This window comes from Eulemur rufifrons, chromosome 19 (assembly GCF_041146395.1).
Source record: "Eulemur rufifrons isolate Redbay chromosome 19, OSU_ERuf_1, whole genome shotgun sequence".
In the NCBI taxonomy this organism is placed as follows: Eukaryota; Metazoa; Chordata; class Mammalia; order Primates; family Lemuridae; genus Eulemur; species Eulemur rufifrons.
The window spans coordinates 33439106-33463657 of record NC_091001.1 but is presented as its reverse complement, the minus strand read 5'-3'; the positions used below and the strand labels follow the sequence as shown (position 1 = coordinate 33463657).

Sequence of the window (24552 nt, the reverse complement as noted above, 5' to 3'; positions counted from 1 at the left end):
TCACAGGACGGGGCTGGAGGGAGACTCGGGTCCAGAGGAGGCTGAAAGGAATGGTGGGCATTGACCCTCCACCGTCATGGCAGCGTCATCCATCGAGAGGGTGACAGAACGTGTGGAAAAACCAGGTTGCCCCTGGGACGGTGTGAGTTGAAAAGAAATTATGGGGCGGGACTGAAAGGCATTAAGAAGGCCAGCTTAGCGTTGAGCTGATAAAGAACTGCTGTAGCTGGGCTCGAAGGGGGCCGTGGGAGGCCACTGCGTGCACCTTCCAAAGCCGTGGAGCCAGTGTCTCCAGCACTGCTGCGAGAGTGCCCCAGGGCACGCGGGGCTAGCGCAGAATCTCTCTCCCCACCCAACTCTGTCCCCTCAGAAATCATCTCTCTTCTTCTCCAAGTGAGGCTTAAAGGGCAAAATGAGTGTAAATGCTTTGCAGCAATAAAAGGTACTGTTTTTTCGACAAGCCAACCAGCAGGTGACCGTTGGAAGTGCTGCAGAAAGCAGCTCTCGAGTGTAGAAAGGCAGTGCTCGGCACAGCGGGGCCTGTGTCCTCCAGACGCATAGCTGATGGACAAGGCGGTGGGGGGGAAGGTCCCCCCACCGCTTGCCCACCCACACAGCCTTCTGCCACCAGGGAAGGTGGCCTGCACGTTCCCACACTAAAGCCCCTTCAGGCTTACGTGGGGCAGGAAGAGCTGCCCAGCCCTGCAGGAGAGCCTGCACTGAGTGTAAGCCACTTGGAGAGTTTTCTAGTCTCGTCCGCTCCAGTCGCTGTGCCTGCTACAGAGCAAGACGCCGGCCCTGCTCTCGGCTGCCCGACAGACCAACTGACCGTCAGGGAAGCAAGGCTTGCCCAGTGCGAGGGCCGTGGGGCACCTGGACAGAGGGCTGGGGAGTGGACAGGGCTCCCCATAGGGGCGGCTCCACTAGGGAGCTGCAAAGTGCCACTCAGGCAGGAACGGAAGCTGGCGCACGCGAGGCAGAAGGAAATGAGCAGAAGGGGAGAACATGTTTCATGTCACCGGCTGCAGTGACTCAGTCACAGCCGAGCACGGAGGCCTGCCTGAGGCCTGCGCTTGGAGGCAGACGCACCTGTGCTCTACTGCTGGGGCTTCCGTTTCGCCTCTGTAAGACAGGAACATAAATGGCGTTCCCCTTGGGGTGGTTGTGTGAGTTCTGCCTAGTATGGTGCTTAGTATATACTCAGTGCATTGTTGCTATTTTTATTGTTCTATTGGAGAATAAGAATATTATTACTTGAGTACTCAATGCATGAGAATCAAAAAAGTAAGTAGAAATTGTTACCAAAGGATCTAAGGGGGTGGAAACCTCTCTTAAAGGCAGTGGGGCCCCACTTGAGGGATTTTAAGCAGAGGGAACAATGCTTCCCCAGCTATCACCAGGGCACGGCTTGGAAGAAGAGTGAGTGTGGCGCAGGTTGGCCGGGCAGGAAGCTGACTCCTGGCACCTGGGAAAGGTGAGCAGTGGCAAGGGGCCTACACCCGGGTGGGCCGCAGTGCTGGTGGACATAATGATGTGCAGGGGGCAGAATGCTTATGATCTGGGCTGGGCTGGATGGAAGTGTCCAGGGAGACCAAGGAACCAAATCCAGTGTCCAGGTTTATGGACCGGGTAGCTGGGAGAATCACAGTGGCTTCCCCTGGCCTAGAAGATTCCAGAAGGGAACTGGCTCATGGGGGAAGATGAGGAAGTAGGCTTAGACATGTGGCTTTGAGAGGTGCAGTGGGTATAGTTGTCATGCTGTGGCCCCTGGTTGATTTGGAGCAACTCCCTTCTGTGGGGCTCACCTCCAGCGTCAGGAATCCTGCCCCGCCACCGGGGAGGTGAGGAATTGACTCTGGGCTCTGCACCGACTTCCATGCAGAAGACAAAAACATGAGGTGCTGTGTAGATTCCTTCTGGGCTGAAGGCAGTAGTGAAACATGTAGCTTTTCAGGGGAATTGGGTAGATTTCTGGGGCCTGGTACCTGCCATTGTGCTGGGCACAGGGTGACTTCGGGTGCCCGGCCTCAGGCTGGGTGGTGTCTGTGTCCAGCAGCGGAGGATTTAGTACCAGGAAATCCTCATAGGTGGGCTGGGCATTGCCCTGGCTGCAGAGCCTCCAAGACTGACTCTGCCATTCCAGAGGTTCTGTACATGCCTACTCGTCTTTCATATGTATCTATTAATATTTTGCTTAAGTTAGACAAGAATGAATTTTGTGTTTTTGCATCCCTGGCCCATGGGGCCCTGGGGAAGAATTAGTTGTCTCTACACTAAAGAGCTCTGCAGCAATACTATCTCGTACCAGGGCCTCACCCCCAGTCCACCACCTTCTGGCCAGCCACACCTACAGCATGGTTTAAGTCACTCTGCTGGTGTTGATTGGTAGCCTGTAGGCAGGGATTCAGCCATTGTAGTAGGCAAGTGATCAGGTGGTCTAGAGCTGAGCTCCCCGACTGGCCAGACGTAGCCGAGATGCTGGTCTCCTTGGCCCCTGGAGCACTGGGTGGGACCTGGGGAACCAAAGTCCCAGGCCAGGCCCCTCTGGTTGTAAACATCTCATACAGTGTGGCTTGTGTGTACCCCAACACAGAAAGGTTGAGCAGCTATGCACCCCACACAGTGGCCCTGGGTTATCTGCACAAAATAGCCGGTATAATGGCCTTTCCATGCCAAGCCTTGTTGGAAATGTTCCCAATTCAAAGAAGAAATGGAGCCTTGCCAGTCATTTCTCCCTCTATGGAATAACAAGCAGCATCAAAAGAAATTGGCATGGCTGGGGCAGCGCAGCATTGTGTCTCAGTCCTCGATCACCATAGTAACCGGGATGGCATGGCAAGCATTCTCTTCCATCAGTTTAATTTTGCACACAGGAAGAGTGAGGCCCAGGGCGGTTTAAAGGGCTCCCCGGGTGTGTCCCAGCCCACGCCAGTGCTGTCACAGCCAGGTTAAAGAGTGGCTCCTACTGAGCCATATCAGTAAATTAAATGCCACTGCATTCCCGCAGCATTTTCCACTTCTTTCTGCATTTAGCGAGAGAAAAAAAAAACACTGTTGACAGTACAAGTAATGGATTGTTCCCTGCAGTAATTGCCCATTTCAGCAGACCCCAGCCTGGCAGTTGGGAGGCATTTCATCAATGTTCTCATCTCAAGCCAAAGTCAGGCAGTTTGACAAAGGCTTAATTGCATTGGCCATAGCATCCAATACGATTTGTTCTACTTGATTAATGTAACTCCTTTCCCAAGGGCAGAGCACCCCTGTAAAGTGTTCCTCACGTACTCAGATCTGTGCTTAGCAGGGGCAAGAGCCCAGCACAGCTGTGCATTTGCCAGCAAAAAAGCACCAAGAGAGAGCTAGATACCGACAAGGCACTCTGCTAGGGGCTAGAGACACAGAGAGGAACCAGAGGACCTCATTCTGCCCCAGTTAGAGAGAAGGGCAAGAAAACAGAGTCCTGCCATAGAGCAGGCCTAGGGAGGGCATCAAGACAGTGTGGAGGAGAGAGAATTGGTTCAGCCTGGGGAGGAAGGTAGGAGAGGGGTGGGGGAAAGGCGCGTGGAAGTTTTCAAGAGGAGGTGGTAGTGACTGGAATCTCAAAGGTCAAGCAGACAGAGTAGAAAGGGAGCTCTGGGCAGAAGAACTAGCAAGGGCAAAGGCCTGGCAACGAAAAAGACCACAGTCCTTATTTTGAGTAACTTTATTTAGTTGAAATAAAGAAACAAAGGTATGGAAGGAAGGAAGCATCCAGTGTGTTGATGACATTCTCTGCGAGGACTTTACATTGAATCTGAAGGATGGGTGGAACTCAGCATGCTGTGGTGGGTGGGGTGAGGGGAGCACGTGGGGGACCCTGAGCCTGCAGAGGCTGGGGCCCGTGGACACGAGTAAGGTCGGGGCAGAGGGGACAAAGGAGAGCGGTGGCGAAGGTGGAAGGTCAGCAGGGGCAGACTGCGAAGGCTCTTTTAGACCATGTCAAGGGATTTAGGTTTTTATCCGAAGGGCAGTGGGGCATATTAAAGGCTTTTAAATCATAGATATAGTCATGTTTTTGTATTTAAGAGATGGAGCTAGACTTCTGCTTATGGCCAAGCTGAAGTAATGAGGACAGGCATTACCCTCCCACCTGAAATAAATATAAAAAAGACAAGTGTGTAAAACAACAGTTTTCAAGACAGTAGACATTAGACAACCGAGGACTGTGATCCGTGGGAGAAGCTGCAGGCTGTGGCGCAGGGTGGGGAGCCGAGGGGAGCCCAGCAGGCCCCTTGCAGTGAGGACAGGGAGATGAGAGTCTGTGTGACAGAGAGGGCTGGCGCTTCCAAGGCAGGAACCCAGAGGAGAGCTGCACGGAAGGACGCAGAGCGCTCCCCTGGAATATTCAGCTGAGAACTAATCAGCATGAGAAGGAACGTGAGAAAACTACCAAAAGCCAGGAAAAGAACGAAAGAAAGGATTGGCACTAACAGAGTCCAGAATACACACAGGCTGGAAATAGTGCCTGTTCCCACCAGCCAGACTGGAAAAATCTCAAAATTCACAGGGCATTGAGTAGGCTACACAGAAGGACCTTGCCTCAGTAGTGGGGAATGTTATCTGAGGGCTGTTCCAGTTTCACCTAAAAAGCAAGACTCACAGGGTCAAACTATTTCCAGTTAATTTAACTTTGTCCCAAACAAAGTTTAAGAATATTGTAGGATTATAAAAATACCCAGGTCTTGAAAGCATAAAAGTTACAGTGTCTGATATCTAATAAAAAATTACTAGGCATGCAAAAGAGCTGGGAAATTTGATCCACAATTAAAAGATAAATCAATCAATTGAAACTGACCCCAAACTGACATAGGTGTTAGAATTAGCAGCCAAAGGCATTAAAACAGATACTGCATTCCATATATTCAGGAAGTTGAGGAGAGACGTAAAAAATATTAAAAAGACCCAAATCAAACTTCTAAAAATAAAAACTACAGTGTGTGAGATCAAGAATATACTGGATGGAATTAATAGCAGATTAAATATTGCTAAAGAAAAAATATTAGTGAATTTGAAGATACAACAATAGAAGCTATGAAAAATAAAACATAGAGATAAAAGAGAATTTTGAAAAATGAACAGAGTCTTAGTGAGCAATGGGACAACTTAAAGTGGCCTAATATTTGTATAATTGGGGCTCCCAATGTAGAGGAGAAAAAGGTAGGACAGAAGAATTTGAAGAAATACCACTTGACGAAATTGTGACAAAAATTATTCTAAATTTGATGAAAACTATAAACACATAGACCAAAGACAGTTGGTGAACCCCAAGCACAAGAAACATGAATAAAACCACACCAAGGCAAATTATAATCAAATTGTTCAAAATCTGTGATAAAGAAAATCATAAAAAGTAGCCAGAGATAAAAGTAGAAAAAAAATAAGGATGACAGTAGGTTATTTGTCAAGAAAACTTCAGGTGAGAAGACAGTGGCATAACTGAATGAAGTACTGAAAGCCATAGATCTGTCAATCTAGGCTTCTATCACCAGCAAACATACCTTTCAAAGGAAAGCAAAATAAACAATTATTTAGACGTAGTGAAGCTAAAAGATTTTGTCACTAATAAATCCACACTATGAGAAATGTAAAACAAAATTCTTTAGGAAGAAGGAAAATTATACCAGATGGAAATATAGATCTATACAAAGGAATGAAGAGCACTAGAAATGGTAACTACACAGATAAAGATATAATATTTTTATTGTTTAAATATTTGTAAAATATAAATGACTAAACAAAAATCAAAACAATGCAGTTTGGGATTTAAAACTTATGTAAAAGTAAAACGTATAACAACAAAAGCACAAAAATTGAGGGGGAGAAATGGAAGTTCTGTGTACTATTGTAAGACTCTTATACTATATGTGAAGACTCTTATACTATACTATAAAATCACTTATAACTAGACTATAATAAATTAAAGATGTCAAGCAGGCACTAAATATGAAAACAGAGTTACAGCAAATAAGCTATCAGTGGAGATAAAATGGAATTTCAATTAATCCAAAAGAAAGTATAAGAAGAGGGTAAAGGGAACAAAGAATACATGGGTCAAAGAGAAAACACGTAGTAGGATGATAGATGTAAACCTCGTCATATAAATAATCACACTAAGTGTAAATGGTCTAACTAACCCCAAATATAATGTCAGAGATTGTCAGATATTATTAAAAACAACCAAAAAAACCAACTGTATGCTGTGAACAAGAAACATAGTTTAATATTTTAAAGACAAAAATAGGTTAAAAGTAAAAGGATGGAACAAGATATACACATTCTCATTTTTCACAGTAGTATGTTCTATACAGTTACCATGATAACTGAATTAGTGAATACTGAACTGCTCCTAGGTGAAATTGCGTGTGTCTATGTGTGTGTGTACATATATATCTCACATAAATGATAATCTCATCCTAGTGGATTCTATTTACTTAATTTTACTAAGGAGACAAACAAGGTTGAGAAGTGTTAAGTAACTGGACTGTGGCTGCCCTACTAACAGCTGCCAGAGCTGGTATTCAAATCCTGTCCAACTGGCCGCAGAGCCAGAGCTCCTTGTGCTGTACTGCACTGCCCCCTACTGGCTCCACCCTCCTGTCATCTCTGTGCAAGGCTGAAACAGAAAGACTGAGGCCTTGTTCAACCTCAGCTAGAATATGGGTGTCAGGTGCCAGTCTGCAAATGTCTGAAAATAACTGAAAGCACCACAGGTATAAATTTGGGAATTACAAATGAATTTCTCAGCAGAAGAATTTGCAAATACAGAATCTGCCAATAATGAAGATCAATGCACCATGCTAATATTAAGCAAAAGAAAGCTGGAGTAGTTACCCTAATATGAAACAGAATAGAATTTATAACAAAGGATATTATTAGGCATAAAAATTCAATTTCATAATGATAAAGGGGTCAGTTCATTAAGAGGACATAACAATTCTACATATTTATGCACTGAATAACAGAACTGCAAAATACATAAGCAATTATAGGTAGAGCTGCAAAGAGAATTAGACAAATCTGTAATTGTAGTCACAGATATCAATACTTCTCTCAATAATTGATAGAACAAGAAGAAAGAAAATTGTCAAAAATATAGAATATTAGAACACTATAACCAACTTGACTTAGTTGACCTTTGTGGAACATTCCACCCAACAACAGAAAAATACACATTCATTTCAAGTGCACACAGAGAATTTACCAAAATAGACCACATTCTGGGCCATAATACTTGTCTAAGTACATTTAAAAGGATTCAAGTCCCACAAACTATATTCCCTGACCACAGTGGAGTTGAATTAGAAATCAATAACACAAATAATAACAAATATTTGATGCCCTCAAGTATTTGAAAACGAAGTAACATACTTCAAAATAACCCATGGATCGAATCAAAAGGGATGTCAGAAAGCATTTTGAGCTGAATCAAATGGAAACACAGCATATCAAAATTTGTGGGATGCCACTGAAATAGTACCTGAGGAGAAATTTATAGCACTAAACACCTGTATTAAGTGTCAAATCAATGGCCTCTAGTTTCAAGAAACTAGAATGAAAAGAGCAAAGGGACCACCAGAAAAGTGGGAAAAGATCAGAGCAGAAATCAATGACTTAGAAAACTAATAGAGAAAATCAGTGAAACCAAAAGGTGGCTCTTGAAGAAGATCAATAATAAAATTGATAAACCTCTAGCTAGAAGAATAAAGAAAAAAGGAAAACTACGCAAATTATCAATACCAGGAATAAGAGAAGTGACATCATTCAGATTCTACAGGATAATAAGGGATTACTTTTTAAATCTTTATGCCAATAAATTAGACAAATTAGATGAAATGGACAAATTCCTTGAAAGATACAAATTATTGGACTTACCAAGAAGAAATAAATAACCCAAACAGGACTGTATCTATTAAAGAAATTGAATTAGTAGTTAAAAACCTTCTACAAAAAAAACTCCAGGCCTAGGTGACTTCATTGGTGAATTATACCAAATAGTTAAGGAAGAAATGCTAACAATTCTATGGAAACTCTTCCAGAAAATTGAAAAGAAGGGAGAAAACTTCCTATTTCTTTCTATAAGGCCAGCATTACCCTAATACCAAAACCAGACAAAGAAATTACAAGAAAATAAAACTACAGACTAATATTCCTCATAAACATATATGCAAAACTTCTAAACAAAATTTTAGCAAATCAAACACTGCAATAAATAAAAAAGATAGTACGTCATGTCAAAGAGGGTTTATTCCAGGAATGCAAGGTTGAATTAACATTTGACAATCAATGTAATTTACCCTTTTAACAAACAAAAATAAAAATATGATTTCAATAGGTGCAGAAAAAAATATTTGACAAAATTTAACATCCATTCCTGATTTAAAAAAAAAAAACTCAGAAAATAAGGAATAAAAGCGAACTTCCTCAACCTGATAAAGGGCATCTATAAAAACCCACAGCCAACATCATACTTAATAATGAAAGACTGAAAGCTTTTCCTGACAAGGAAGTCCATTCTCACCACTTCTATTCAGTGTTGTATTGGAGGTTCTATCCAGGGTAACTAATCAATTAAAAGAAAGAAAAGGCATGAAGATCAGAAAGGAAGAAGTAAAACTATCTCTATTTTCAGATGACATGATCTTACACATAGACAACTCTAAGGAATACATACACCAAAAAAACTAATAGAGCTAAAAAATGAATTCAGAGAGGTTGCAGGCTACAACATCAATATACAAAAATTAATTGTATTTCTAGATACTATCAGTGAACAGTTGGAAACTGATATTTTTAAAAACTATACAAATTTAGTAACATCAAAAAGTAGAAATTACTTAGGGATAAATCTGAGAAAAGTTGGGGAAGACCTATACACTGAAAACTATAAAGTACTGGTAAGAGAAATTAAAGAAGACCTAAATAAGTAGAGAAATATATTTTGTGGGTGAGAAGACTTAACATTGTTAAGACGTTTATTCTCCAAAAATTGACCCATAGATTTAATGGAATACCAATTGAGATCCCGCCCAACTTTTTTGTAGAAAATGACAATCTGGTTGTCACAGTCATATAGGCATGCAAAGGACGTAGAGTAGCCAAAAATAATCTTGAAAAAGAACAACAAAGTTGGGAAGCTAACACTGATTTCAAGACCTTCTGCAAAGCTACCGTATTCAAGTCCATGTGATATTGTTGTAAAGAGACAAATTGATCAACAGACACCTTTTCTCAAGACAGAAAGTTTTCCACTAAATTTGGTGACATGGAATCATAATTAATCTTGTCCAGATAATGTTTGATAGAATGATGGGGCTAGAAGCCGTGTTTCAGTATACTGAGAAGTCAGTGATGGACTCCTAGGGAGTATGGAGGAGTGGGTACATGTAGAACCCCCCTGCTCTGTTCAAACACAGTGAAGTTGGTTTGTCTTTAATATTTTAAAAATTCTATGAGTCTAAACACAATGAAACACACCATTGCAAGTCAGGGGGAAGCACTGGCCTATCGGGCTCTGGGATGGGGAGCAGGCAGTGTCGACGGACTTTCAACTCCTGCAGGAGAATACAGACAGGAAGCCCGTGTCGTATCAGGGGACCAGAGCTTGTCATATGAGATGCACCAGTTCTAACAGCTACAGCCTCTTCCTGGGGATAGGCCATGCAGTACTGAGCTACTACCTCAGATGTTGGGGAGAGAGAGAGCCCCAGTCCTGGGCTCTGGCCTGAGGACTTAGCTCAGCATCCTCCCTGCAGGACCGGAGCCCCAGCCAGCCCATCACACCCAGTTCCGAGGAAAGGTCCCAGAGACCAAGTAGAACTAACAACAGAACTTCCAGACTTTGTATACTCTCTGTCTAGAGTGGTGGCCGAAGACTCAAGTTCAAGGTGAACTGGCACACTAAGATTTCAAAGCGCAGGAGGGAGCCTGATGTACACAAGATAGCCAACAACCTTGAGAAGTGGGAGGGAAATAAGGGAGAAATCTGAAAGCGTCTTTGAAATCAGTGTTTTTAAGATCTGCTAAGAGGAAAAAGAAGGAATAACATACACACACAAAAAAAAAAAAAGAAAAAATAGGAAGTTATAAAAAAAAAACAGATAGATGGCTGTGAATCAGAAACAACTGGATATGAAAAAGAACCAATTTGAAATTTTGGAAAGGTGTGCTATATTTATTTAAATACAAAACCTCTACAGGTGTTATAAACTCTAGGCTGGATGCAGTTGAAGATGGAATTAGTGAAATTGGAAAGCTGTGCAAAGAAATTTATCCAAAACACGGAGCAAAGGTGAAAAATACAAAAGAGAAGTATAAACATGAGGATAGATTGAAGAGCTCCAAACTGTTTCTAACAAGACTCTCAGAAATAGACAATAGAAGGGATGAGAGAGAGAGTGAGAGAAAGAGAAAAGATTTAAAGGAATAATCCCTGAGAACTCTCCAGAATTGAAGAAGGGCTCAAGTCCTCACACAGAAAGCACAGAGTGCTGAGTAGGAAAAAGAACCATAAATTCAAACCTAAACATGCTGTACCTAAACTTCATGCATGGAAGGATAGGGAAAATACTGTAAAAGCTGCCAGAGAGCAAATGCAGATTGCTTGCGAAGAAATGAATAAAAACAGGAAAGAGCAGGTGCAGACACGATTTCTAAAATATTAGGTATAAAGAAAAGTGGGGAAAGGAGGCACTGGCTAAAGGAATACAAAGTATAGAAGGATTCTTTCTTAAGTGGGAGAGATTGAATGTGGTTTGTAAATTATGGGGGAAGGGTTAATAGAGGGGTTGAATACAGGAGAGAAGGGGTGAGCCTGAGACAGGATGAAGAATGGGGATGAAGGGCTGACCTGGTGGGACCCGGGGTCCTTGGGAGGGATGAGGGTGAGTTGAGAGGGAGGCTGGCCTGAAGTTGTGGGAGGTGTTACCAGTGTTCCCTGAAGTGCAAAGTGACACCCCTGAAAATAAGGAAAGGACAAAGCTGATGATACAGTAGGTCATTTATTGATTCAACTACTATTTATTAATAGAAAGCACCTACCAGATGCTCAGACAGGATTCTAGGTACTGGGGACATAGCTGTGAACTGAGTGAGGACCAGTGGGGCCCAGGGGACAGCAGAGTTGTTGAAAGGGGGAGTTGGAGGCCGTGGAGGAGCATTCTCCCCAACAGCCTTCATCTGCGGTCTACTCTGCAGACAGCACGGGCTGCTTGGGCACCGCTACGAGCAGGCTCACTGGTGGGAAGGTAGTCTAGGGGGGCGCAGGGAGGGTGGAATCGAGGGCGAATCCCTCCGAGGGTCAGTGCATTCTCCGGCCAGCCAATGTGATGAGCCATGCCTCGATGTCACCCTGGGCACTTTTTTCCTCCTTTCGTGGTTCAATTCTGTGAAATCTGTAGTGATGCTTTTGCTGGGCTTCCCTTTTCTCAAAGACTCACTCGTTCATTCAAAAAATGCATTGAGCACCTTTTTTATGCCAGGCACTATTCCAACGTCCCCACGCTGTGGAGCTTCCATAGCAGTGGGGGAGACAGACAAGGAACCGTCAGCCTCTAGTAAACGAGCCAACGGCACAGAGGATTGAGAGGGGCCGCGTGCCTGGGGGGCAAACCGCAGAGGGGCCTGTGTGGGGGACAGGGCCCTCTAAAAGGTGGCCTGGGCTGATTCAGGCGGCTGAGGGGAGAGTACTAGGAGGTGACGTTAGAGAGATGGCATGGCCAGGGGCTTAGAACTTTCTGGAACATCCTCTTCCTTTGCACCCAGTGTAGCAAGGCCATGTGGCAGCCACATGGTGGAGCAGGCTGGGCAGAGCCCTCAGCAGGAGTCCTGGGAGCCCGGCTGGGCGATCACTCCCCTTCCAGGGGCCGGTGGGCTGAGGTGCGGGGGTACTTAGATGCAGGGAGGTGGACTCCATCGCCCCAGGAGCTGCCTGCAAGTCAGCGTCCCCCAGCGATTAAACTCCATCCATCTGCGTAACTGCCAGGCCTGCTCTTCCTTACAAACATGGAGCCACGTTGGGGGAGGACTCGAATGTTCTAGGTTTCCAACCCATCTGAAACCCCAAATATTTAAGTTCAAAAAATGTAAATCAGACTTTCTATATTTCACCTCATGAAAACAGCAGGCCATCCCGAGTCGCAAAGAACGGTCACATAATTAGATCTTGCAAGCTGTCCCCACGTGGCTCTGTCAGAAGGAAGGGGCCGCTCCCAGATGGAGGCTCTGTGTGTCACGCGGAGCTACTTCACACGGCCGCGAGACACCGTTAGGATTCACAGGTGCCATTGGTATTCAAGGCATAGCTGGGGGCTGAGAAGACTGTTTTTATTGTGTGCGTTTTTTTCATATTCTGAAGCCACGACTGCCACCAATTCTGATGATAGAAAATAATTACACTGTGGCATAATTTTTCTCTGACATAACAATGCAAAGATGACTGGGTCTGTATGGCTTGGCACCCGGTTGGGCCCCCGGTTGTAAAACGATGACTGAGGCCTGGCCTGGGTCTCTGCTTGCATCCGGCCGGCCCTGGCCGTGGGCCACCGTCCCCTGGGGACTGTCATTCTCTCCCCTCATGTGTTTGTTTTATTAAGGAGACGATTCTTCAAAATTACTAACACAGATAGTGGCAAGATTAATTTTGACATGCGGCTGTGTTTAGAGGGAACTTTATCTTTTCAAATGGGAGATATTTGCAAATATTACGCCTCTAGACCCCTAACATCGGTAAGAAGCATTTTTGCTGGCAGCCAGGGGTGGGTTCACCGTCGTGAGGCACCTGTTTTATAAATCCAGGGGCTCAATGCTTTGCCTGCAGGCCAGGCGGCAGGTGAGGCAGCTCAGGCTGCCACTGGGAGAACGTCCCCGGCGGAAGCAGTCTCCCACACTCCCCACCCCAACTCAGGAGGATCCTGGACCCAGAATGGAAACCAGGCATTGGGCCGGGCCGGTTCTGGGGTCAAGATTAGCCAGAGTCGAGCGTGAGCAGCTTCTGTGCAGTGGTGCTTGATGATTCGGGGGCATCTCAAGACTCCATGTTGCTTTCACAGGCTTTACTGTTATAGGCATTTTAACCAGGGCATTTTTAAAATTTTTCTGAGTGCATCGGTTCATCATGGCAGAGAAAACCAGTTGGGAGACTTCACAGGACACTGGGAACATGCCCACACTCACAGCAACCTCAGCAAAGCCGTCTTCGTTCCTCCGGAGGGAAGGGCTGTTTGGGGCATGGCAGGACCCCCTGATCCCATGGGCTTTGGAAAGAGGGGAATGCAATTTCAGGGCTCCTCGGCCTTGGTTTCCCCACCCATGAGGTGGCTAGGTCTGGAGAGGTTTCAAGGGGAGGCCATGAGTGCTGGGAGTTGGGGGGGACCACGCCTGAGAAGAGCTGGGGTGCAGCTACCGGGCAGGCCGCACACTGACCTTTCAACCCGCTTTCTCCAACCGCAGCTGCCCACCACTCAGCCCAGGCTCAGGACCGGCCAACTGCCACCGTATCACCCCTGCGCACTCAGAACTCTCCATCCCGCCTGCCCGCCACCAGCCTCAGGCCCCACTCTGGGGCGTCCCCGCAGCACAGCCACCAGCCCCCGGTGCAGACGTGCCTGCGGCCGGCCATCCCCCTCACGTCAGCGGCATCGGCCATCACGCCTCCCAACGTCAGCGCTGCCAACCTCAACGGGGAGGCCGGAGGTGGGCCCGTCGGGGGGCCGTCCACATCTAGTCCCACCAGTGCGGGGTGCAAGCTGGACGAGAGGAAGAATGAGAAGGTAAGTGGCCCGTCCTCGGGCCCTGGTCCAACGGCTTATTGTGACTCTTGGGCACAAGGTAGCAATGGCATTTTGTACAACTGAGGCTTGAATAGGAGCACCAAGTTCTTGCCCTGAGATGCGTCAGGCACATGACAGAGAGGGAGGCCAAACCAGCAGAGCAGCTACAGTTATCATGCAAATCAGAAAAAGATGTCTCCTCCTCAAGATGCCTTAGTTCCATCTGTTGTAAAATCATTGTAATATACTCATTGTGTTAGAAAAATATACTTACTGCAATGTGCCGGCATATTGTAATAATAAATATACAAACCTACATGTGTGCAGTGTGAACAGCACCTCTTGCCTTCAATATGCCATTCTTGTACAGTCCACAACCTGTTCAACCATATGGGACAGGCCTGTTTCCTGAGGATAAATGAGAAAGAATAGGAGAATGCCAACCTGATAGTTGATGTGGATAGCATTTTTGGCTATTCTTTTAGCTGTGAAGGAAGTTGGGCTGATTTCATAAAAGAAAATCTGAGTCTAATGAGCTTGCCCCACTTGCCATCCAGCTAGACATAGGATTAGCCAGGATTGGAATCCAGATTTCTAGATTATTGATGAGATATTTTACTTTTTTTTAACATTAAGTCTTTGGAAGCCCATATGAAATACAGAGAGCAACTCTCCAGGACATAAGGCCCACGTGCTGCCTGTGGCTGCGTCGCCAGGGCATCTCGGCTGGAGTTGGGCAGGGTCCACTCTGTTTATTAGCCTTGCTGCATGGACAGTTTAGTGTCATTCTCCCTCGGCTTGACCACGTTCTGTGGGTCCTTTGTCACCTTCCCATGTAAAGTCAGTCTTTGGTTTAGGGTGTATTAGCCACTGCTTGGATGAGCACCCTTGACACTGGACAGTGTGTTTGTGGCAAGGACAGCCTCTCCCTCTCCCTCGGGGACATTACACAGACCAGCAAGGACTGGTCAGGCCCCCACCCAGGGTCCCTGGAGGCAGGCCCTGCTTGCCCCCATGCTCAGCAGGAGCCTGGGGACATCACAGAGATGGGCCGAGCCGGACTCTGCAGGACCTCCAGGTTGTCGCTCAGGCCTCAGGACCTCCTGCGTCGTCCTGTCCAGAGCCGCAGTTGCTCCCATGCCGACTGGTGTGGAAGAGGCTGTGGTCACAGCCGCTGCAGCTGCGCTCTCAGTGGCAAAGCTCAGGTCTGCTGCAGGCTCACAGGGCGCCTGGCGTGAAGTGCAGTGGCTGCTGCTCCGTGTTTTGTGTGCATGTCGATCTGATAATCAGTTTGCTCTTGAATCTGTTCTGAAAGCAGCAGAGGATGTCACAGAGTGAGCTGTGACACGGCGAGGCCTGGCCTGGGGTGTGGAGGCTGTGGGCGATGCGTGTGCAGATGAAACATTCAAAATATGTGTATCTGTCTCCTCATATTTGTGATCCATCACACATATATTTATGACAAAAGGCACATATTATATAGGATTACAGTTTTATTTTTAATGAAAACCCAGGAATGTGCAATCTGAAGAAATCTTGAGGATGAAGGTGTTTTGAACAACCAGGCAGCTTCTTCTACAGTGAAAAATCACTGGTTGATAAATGTATTTTCTCTCCAGTTGAGGCTCCCTGCAGCCAGCAGGCCTTTCCTTGTGTGATCCCACTTTTCTGTTTCTAAAATGCAGCCTGAGAAGCGGGCTGCTGTCAGCTCCGTAACCAGCTTCTCCTCTGCTGCCAACGTGTCTCCACTTCTGAAGCCATGCTCCCACCCCCCGGGCCGGCCGTGTGACCCCCTCAGCTGGGTGTCCCACTGACGCTGAAATGCAGGTGGGCGTGGGCCAGTCTGACCTCACCCGGAACTGATCGTAGGGGGGGAAGCCTTGCCCACCAGCACTCTGTGGTCAGGTGCGGCCATCAATCCCAGCAGCCACAGCAATGCAACGGCACCCTGACACTTGCGGACAGCCTCTTGGTGGGAGGGGGCTTGCTCTTGGAGCATCTCTTCCCTGGCGATGGGGCAGCAACCTCACCCTGAGGTGTGAACGTCCCACCAGAGCACAGACCCTGAGTGGGGCCAGTCGGGCTGGCCCGGCCTGAGCAGACATCCGCAGGCTTCCCCTGGCGCCTGCCCTCCCAGGATGGATGTGAGGCGCCAGCCCCCAGTTCTCCAGCAGAAACCCCGTGGCCCGTGCACTGGAATGAGATTTGATCCAATGCCTTCAGGATGTCAGCTCTGTTGTGAGTGCCAGAGAGCCTTTCAGGGAACAGAGGTGGACACGAGGCCCAGCGAGGCAAGGTGACCCACCCAAGGCCACACAGCCAGTAGGTCACTGGGAGCAAAACCAGGCTCCGCAGTACCCAGGTGAACACCCACTCCCTGTCCTCTGCTCCTGTTGGCCAACTTCTCCTGGCAGAAGAGCCCAGGGGCTCCTGTCCACAGGGAAGGGAGGAGGAGCCAGAAGTATTTCAACACTGAGTGAAGCTTGGATGTGGAAAAAAGAAGGCGAGAGCATTAATTAGCATCGAGGGCAGATCTGGGGCCTGTGCCGGCTGTGAACTGGGACTCTTCTGGTTACCAACCATGTGACTTAGAGCAAGCTCCTTCCCCTCCTATGCCTCAGTTTCCTTATCTGTAAAATGGGGATGATAGCACCTACCACCCTGAGTTGTTGGGAGGAGATAATTGGTTAATTTCACAAATGCATAGCATAGTATTTAGGACAAAAATATTAGGAATTATTATTAAGAACTTGATAGTTAATTGAAGTATAGATCCCATAAGGATTATAAGACAGATACAGATATAAAACTATAATAATATCCCGAGCCTTCTCTACAAGATCAAGAACGGATTTGGTTTTGCAATTTTAGGAAAAATACACTTATCATCACCAAATTGAGAGATGTAGGCTACTCAAAAAGGAATCCTAATTGATTGATGCAGTGTGTTTGTGAAATGGTATTTATTCATCCCCTTAAGCACTGCAGGTTCCATTTCCTGGCTCGTTTCTCCTATGTCCACCAGGAAACATGGATAGAAAAGGACTTTTAAGGTTTCAGTTTTATACCTGACATACAGCCCGAATGATGGTGGGAACCCAAGAAAACTATTAGTCAGAAGTAGGGTTTCAACTGCAAAGCATTAAGCCAACATTCATTTTAAAATAATGATAAACTCCAGAAATGGAAAAAGATTTGTTAGTCATGTGCAATAGCTCTGGGGGTCCTGTCACCCTCCCCAGAGGGCAATAACTAATAACTAGTAACTGATCAGGGTTGTTGGGGGACCCGGCCCTCCTGCACAAGCAGCAGGAGCATGTGACACTGGCCAGGGGGATGCAGACACTGAGTGGCCGCAGCCGCTGGGCACACGCCATTCCCTCGTCAAGTCTAGATTCCGTTCTCCTGCAAAATTCTCCTGCTGTGACTGCCTTGTTTTTCAATTAATATATTCTCACATCGCTCATAAAGACATGGGATATTTTTTTCCAGTGTTCCATGCCCAGGGAAAGTCAGCTGATGGGATCCATTCAGAAGGAATACATCACACACCCCACAGGCCACACCAGAAAGGGGTGCCCACGGATGGGACCCAACAGACTGTGCTTCTCAGAGGGCAGCCAGTGTCAGCATGATGGGGCAGCTCGGGACATTCTAGAGAACCTGTGGTGCTTTCCACGAGGCCACACAACTGAGGGCCATGCCAGGAAGAACAGGAGAGTGCTGTTGTCATTTTTCTGCTTGTTGTGGTTTTACTGTGCTTTGTCCAGGCACCCAGGCCGTGGTGATGGAGGCGGGGTGCACCTCACCCCAGTGTGATAAGGTGGCTTTATACCGTCATTTCCCTCCAGGGTGAAGTCACTCTAGGGGCAGACTTGATTTTTATTTGCCTGATATGTTAGGTGCTTAGCAAGTCTTTCCAGGACACGCTTAATAAATTGCAAGGCACATTTGCATACAGCATGAGAATGAAACTCATTAATCTTTTCAGAGAGTTCACGCTATCTGTGTCTCAGAACTAACGGGTCAGCTTAATGAAAATGTCATTGCTGTAGGATCTGCTCGTAAGACCAGCAGTAATGTCCTTCCAGCTCCTGCTAGTTCTCTCCTTCACTTCCTGTCATCTTACAAATCCCTTAGATTCAGTTTGTTTAGTATTAAAATGGAAATACTGTCATTTGCTACTCATGGAAATGTTATAAAAATTAATTATTAGTTTGTACCCAAGAGGGGTCTCCAGAGAAGCAGAACCAAAAGCAGATAGATAGATAGATGACAGATGATTTATTTCAAGGAACTGATGCATGCGATTGTAGAGGCTGGCAAGTCCAAAATCTCTGGGGTGGGCCCAGCAGGCTGGAAGCTCAGTCAGGAGTTGATGCTGCCATCTCGAGGCAGAAAATCTTTGTCCCAAGACACCTCAGATGCTCTTAAGGCCTTCAACTGAGTGTGTGAGCCCCCGAGCATTTTCAAGGTGCACACTTGAAATAATCTCCTTTACTCAAAGTCAATGGGTGTAGATGTTAAATACATCTACAAAATATCCTTACAACATCTAGATTAGTGTTTGACCAAACAACTGGGCACCTAACCAAGTTGACACATAAAACTAACCATCAGCATCTACCCTTTGTCAACTAAGTAAACCATACTTAGTCTCCAAATAAAGACCGTAACAAAGTCATGCTTCTGCCTAACATGATACAACTACCCTAAGCACAACCAAAAATGCACAAACCCTTTCCCCAGAAAACTTTCAGTTCAAAGGAACCATTGTTGTGTCTCCTGGTGGAATCATTCCTCCCTCTGGAACTAAGAGCTCTACACCAGCAGAGCGTAATGTAGTGGGAACAGGAAGTGAAAATGCTGACAGTGGTGTCAGGAGGGCTGATGCTGAGGGGAGCCACTCCCATTTGCACTCGTGATTCCTGAGCCAGTAGATCCGGATGTGGGTTCAGAACACATCCAGCCTCCTGGAGAACACTGCCTCAGCCTGGCAAGATATTGTCACCTGGCTGGAGCTGTAACTGGGACTTTAAAAGGCCATTCTGCCATTCTGTCAAGCCAGCTGTGTTAGCATGATGGGGACACGGTGAGACGGTGGATTCCATGAGCACAGATCTACTGCTGCACTTCATTTGCTGTGACGCGAGTCCTTGATGAGAAGCAGTGCTGTATGGAGGACCATGATAGTGGCTAAGGCGTTCTGTGTCCGTGGATATTAGTTGTGGCAGAAGAACTGTGTGCAGGGAAGGCAAATCCATATCCAGAGTGTCTATTCCAGCAAGGTCAAAACGCCACTGCTCCTTCCATGATGGAAGTGGTCTAGTGTGACCAGCCTGCAACTAGGTAGCTTGGAGATCACCTGGGGAATGGTCCCTATCGAGCACTCAGTGTGGCCTCTGCTGCAGGTGGCCTGGCCACCACAGATGGTGGCCGTGGCCAGGTCAGCGTTGCTGAGTGGAAGTCCATGTTGCTGAGCCCCTGTGTAACCTCCATCCACCACGGCCACTTTGGTCACGAGCCCACTGGGCAGTGACACGGTGGCTGGGGAAAGAGGCTGAGTGCTGCTGTGCATGCCCAACTGACTGTGTGGCTCGGTGAGTCACATGACACCAATTCCTGAGGGGCAGCTCAGGTCCCTTGGTAACTTGGTGGCCCACGGTTAAGTGTCCAGTCTCTACCAATACCCAGTAGCAAAACAAAAGCTGTTTCTCACAAGGAGAGTGGTTGCTGAAGAGGATGGCAGGGCTTTGTCCCAAAATCCAAAGGGCCTCTGCTGTGATTCGCCTATGGGGTCTGCCAAAGGCTCCAAACAGCATCACTATCTGTCACTGTCACCTCGATGTCATCGGGTCTGCTGGGTCATATGGCCCAGGTGGCAGAGCAGCTTGCACAGCAGCCCGGACCTGCTGCAGAGCTGTCTGTTCTGGGCCCCACTCAAAAATAGCAGTTTTTGGGTCACTTAGTAAATGGGCCAGATGGCACACCCAAATGAGGAATATGTTGTCTCCAAAATCCAAAGAGGCCCACTAGACATTTTGCCCCATTTTTATGTCTGTAGGATGGGCCAGATACAACAACTTGTCCTTCACCTTACGAGGGGTATCTCGACATGCCCCACATATGGGCCCCTAGAAATTCCACTGAGGTAGAAGGCCCCTGAATTTCAGGCGGATGTATTTCCCACCCTCTGACATGCAAATGTCTTACCAATAAATCTAGAGCAGTTGCTACTTCTCGGTCTCCAGGTTCAGTGAGCATAATATCATCCATGTGATGGGCCAGTGTGAGACCTCGTGGGAGGGAGAGGTGATCGAGGTCTCTGAGAACTAAATTAGGACACAGGGCTGGACAGTTGATGTACCCAAGGTAGGACAATGAAAGTGTGTTATCGGCCCTGCCACCTGAAAGCAAACAGCTTCTGGGGGTCTTTACTAACAAAAATGCGTTTGCCAGATCAACCGTTGCAGGCCGGGTAGCAGGGGATGTGATGTGTTCATTTGCTCAAGCAATGAAAGCACATCTGGTGTAGCAGCTGCAATGGAATAACCACCTGGTTAAGCTCATGATAATCCTCTATCATTCTTCAAATCCACCTGTTTCTACACAGGCCACACAGGCAAGCTGAGTGAGCACGTGGGGGGACCAGCCCCGTATCTGTCATGCCCTTGATGGTGGCACTGATCCCTTCAGTCCCTACAGGAAGGCAGCTTTGCTTGTGTCTTACTATATTCCTAGGCAGAGGCAGTTCTAGTGGCTTCCACTGGCCTTTCCCACCATAAGAGCCCTCACTCCACGGGTCGGGCAACCAGTGTGGGGATTGTGCCAGTTGCTGAGTGTGCCCCTGCCAATCACACGTGCCAGAACTGGGGGAAAACACAGAATGGGTTCGAGGACACCCTGGGCCCATTGCAAGGAGGACCTGAGACGAAACTCCACTGGTCACCCATCCTCCATAAGCCCCTGCCGTGACGGCAGACTGGTGACGCGTGGCTGTCCCGGAGTTAGTGTCAGTTCAGACTCAGTGTCCAGCAGGCCCTGAAAAGTCTGATTATCTTCTTCTCCCCAGTGCAGTTACCCTGGGAAGGCAGGGCCCTTTGGAAAAGCCTGGGAGAATAATTACAAATATGAATTTTTGACCTGCTGCTGGGCTCTTTTTGTCAAGGGGCCTGGCCTGCAAATTCAAGGGCTTCTGGGCCTATACATTAGCTCAGCTCTGGGAATTGATTGAGAGGTCATGATTCAAGTTAGCCTTTTGTTCACTAGACCCAGAACTCTTCTGTTTATATATATTGAATAGGAATTATAGACTGCCTGTCTGTTTCTCTTCTAGGAACATAATCAAGTAGCCACCTCCTAGTTGATTACTACTTTGACTCTGCTGTCTATGACGGTAAACTTGTCTTACGGTATTACCACCTTGTCTTTGGCAACTTAAGTGCCACCACTTGGCCCCTGCCACTCCAGGATTCATTTTCTCCTATGTTTCCCAATTCAGTGCCCACAGTCCCCACTGCAAGTTGGCCTGCAGAGAAGCACAACCACAGAGCTCCTCAACGGTGCCGGGTCTCCCCCAACAAACCTGTTTCTCACAGGCGTGGCGAGAGGTGTGTCCTCTGGACCCTCCTGGGGTGGGGGAGAATATGAATCATTGCAAATTTCTGATTATTGTGCAACTTGGTAATAAATAGGTGCTTTGGCACCAATGGGGAAGAAGCCATCGATTTTCCAAGGCTTACAGGAGAGGAAACATTTGTTTCCACTGCAATCAAGCCATCTAAACCATTTAACACCTTAGAGAGACATGGCTTCAAATATTTATATTAGAAAACTACTAAGATCACTGAGAAGGATGCCCTTGGCGACACTGAGAGATGCAAGGAAATGGTCCATTTCTCAGCATGACAGCATATCGTCCATCGGGGGAGGCTCCTCTCTCACCGTCAAAGCTCTCTGATTCCCTGAGCTGGGCTTTCAGGGCCCTGGGAGCCGGAGGTGGCATAGAGAGGGCAGGGAGTGAACATTCAGAGTCTTCTCTGTGGAAAAGGCACCTGTACAAAGTGTCCCCAGCAAGATCAATATGAGAGGATGCAGAGACCCTCACTCACCAGGGCCCCCAATTCACAGAGCTTAGCACTGGAACAGAGGCATGTCACCTGCACTGGCAGCCCCGCCAGCCCCCACCAACCCAGCAGCTCTGTCTGCAACATTTCTACAGGGATCATTCAGGTTCTTCTAAAATACCTCCAGGGACAGGGAGCTCACCACTTAATGAAAGTGTCTATTTTATGGCTGGACTGACCCATTAAAAGACTCATCCTCTTGTTGAGTTTAAATCTAAAGAGTCTATACACATAGATACACACACATACATGCATACACATAGACATGTACAGATATATGCACACACATTTGCATGCATATAAGAATACACATGTACATACATATACACACATAACACACAGACATGAATACTACATAACATTCACATGAGTATAAAAACACATACATTCATATATGCATACACACAAATGCATACATGCATAAACACATGTATACGTACACATCCTGCAGAGTTGATCCACTTCTATCAATTCTGCTACTCAGTCTATTTCCTTTTCTAAAAATATCCATTCTGATATTGGAAGTCATCCTCCCAAGACTTTTTTAAAAAGAGGCTTTATTTTCTAGAGCAAATTTTGGTTCACAGAAAATTGAGCAGAAAATACAGAAATTCCCATTTACCCTTGGCCCCCACATATGCACAACCTCCCTGCTGTCAACCTCCTACCCCAAAATGGTACATGTGTTACAATTGCTGAACCTACATTGGCACATCCTCATCACCCAGTGTGCATAGTTTACATTAGGGTTCACTCTTGGTGTTGTCCAGTCTATGGGTTTTGATACATGTATCCACCATTATAGTATCATACAAAACAGTGTTACTGCCCTAAAAATCCTCTGTGCTCTGCCTATCCATCCCTCCCTGTCCATTAACTCCTGGCAACCACTGGTCTTTTTACTGTCTTCATAGACTTGCCTTTTTCAGACTGTCATACATTTGGATTCATACACAATGTAGGTTTTTCAGATTGGCTTCTTTCACTTAGTAATATACATTTACGTTTCCTCCATGTCTTCTCATAGATTAGTAGCTCATTTCTTTTCATTGCTGAATAATATTCCATTGTCTGGATATACTGCAGTGAATTTATCTGTTAACCTACTGAAGGACATCTTAGTGGCTTCCAAGTTTTGGCAATTATGAATAATGCTGCTATAAACATTGTGTACAGGTTTTTATGTGGACGTAAGTTTTCAACTCATTTAGGTAAATAGAAAGGAGGGAGATTGCTAAGAATAAGATTATGTAACAGTATGTGCTGAGATTGGTAAGAGTATGTTTAGTTTTGTAAGAAACGGTCAGTTGTCTCCCAAAGTGGCTGCACCATTTTGCTTTCCCATCAGCAATGAATGAGAGTTGTTGCTTCACATCCTCATGAGCATTTGGTGTGGTCAGTGTTTTGGATCTTTGCCATCCTAGTATGTGTGCATTGGTATCTCACTGTCATCTTAATCTGCAGTTCCCTAAGGACATAATGTTGAGCCTTTCCATATGCTCATTTGCTCTCTATACATCTTTTCTGGTGAGATGACTGTTTCAATCTTTGCCCAGTTTTTAATCAGGTTGTTTTCAGAGAGACAGGGTCTCTCTCTGTTGCCCAGGCTAAAGTGCAGTGGCATCATCATAGCTCACTGCAGCCTCAAATTCCTGGGGCTCCAGTGATCCTCCTGCCTCAGCCTCCTGAGTAGCTGGGACTACAGGTGCATGCCTCCATGCCCGGTTAATGTTTTAAAAATTGTTTTAGAGGGCCAGGCACAGTGGTTCACACCTGAATCGCAACAATTCGGGAGGCCAAGGGAGGAGGATTGCTTGAGGTCAGGAGTTCGAGACCACCCTAGGCAACCTGGTGAGACCCTGTCTCTACATAAAATATTAAAAATTAGCCAGATGTGAGACCCTGTCTCAAAAAAAAATTTTTTTTTTAGATGAGGTTTCACTGTGTTGCCCAGACTAATCTCAAACTCCTGGCCTGAAGCAATCCTCCCACCTCAGCCTCCCGAGTCCCTGGTATTATGGGAATGAGCCACCATGCCCAGCTAATTCGTGGTGGTTTTTGATTAAGATTGTGTTGAATCTATACATCAAGTTGGGAAGAACTAATATCTTGACATTATCGAGTCTTCCTCTCCATGAACCTGGAATATTTCTCCATTTACTTAATTCTTTAATTTCTTTTATCAGTTTTATATTTTCCCCACATAAATGTAATACATATTTTGTTAGATTTATACCTAACTATTTATTTTGGGGGATTGCTAATGTAAATGGCATTGTGGTTTTTATTTCAGATGTCAATTATTCATTGCTGGCAATCAACTTTTGTATATTAACTTTGTATCTTGCAACCTTGCTATAATGCTTATTAGTTTCAGGAAGTTTTCTGGTTTATTCTTTTAAATTTTCTACATAGACAATCATGTCACCTGTGTACAAAGTCAGTTTTTTATTCCTTCCTTACCTATATATATATATATGTGTGTGTGTGTGTTTGTTTACACATATATGTATGTGTGTGTATATATATACCTTTTATTTCCTTTTCTTGTCTTATTGCATTAGCTAGGACTTCCAGTACAATGTTGAAGAGGAATGGTGAGAGGAGACATCCTTGCCTTGTTC

General features: G+C 46.1%; 1 protein-coding gene across 1 annotated transcript in view; it reads left to right on the top strand.

Annotated features, from left to right (window-relative positions):
- SH3RF3 (SH3 domain containing ring finger 3) overlaps positions 1-24552 on the top strand; it is a 305736-nt gene that overhangs the window by 253031 nt on the left and 28153 nt on the right. Inside the window, exon 8 of the mRNA XM_069494498.1 lies at positions 13483-13802. Coding sequence (XP_069350599.1) covers positions 13483-13802 — 320 coding nt within the window. The remainder of the gene's footprint in view (positions 1-13482; positions 13803-24552) is intronic.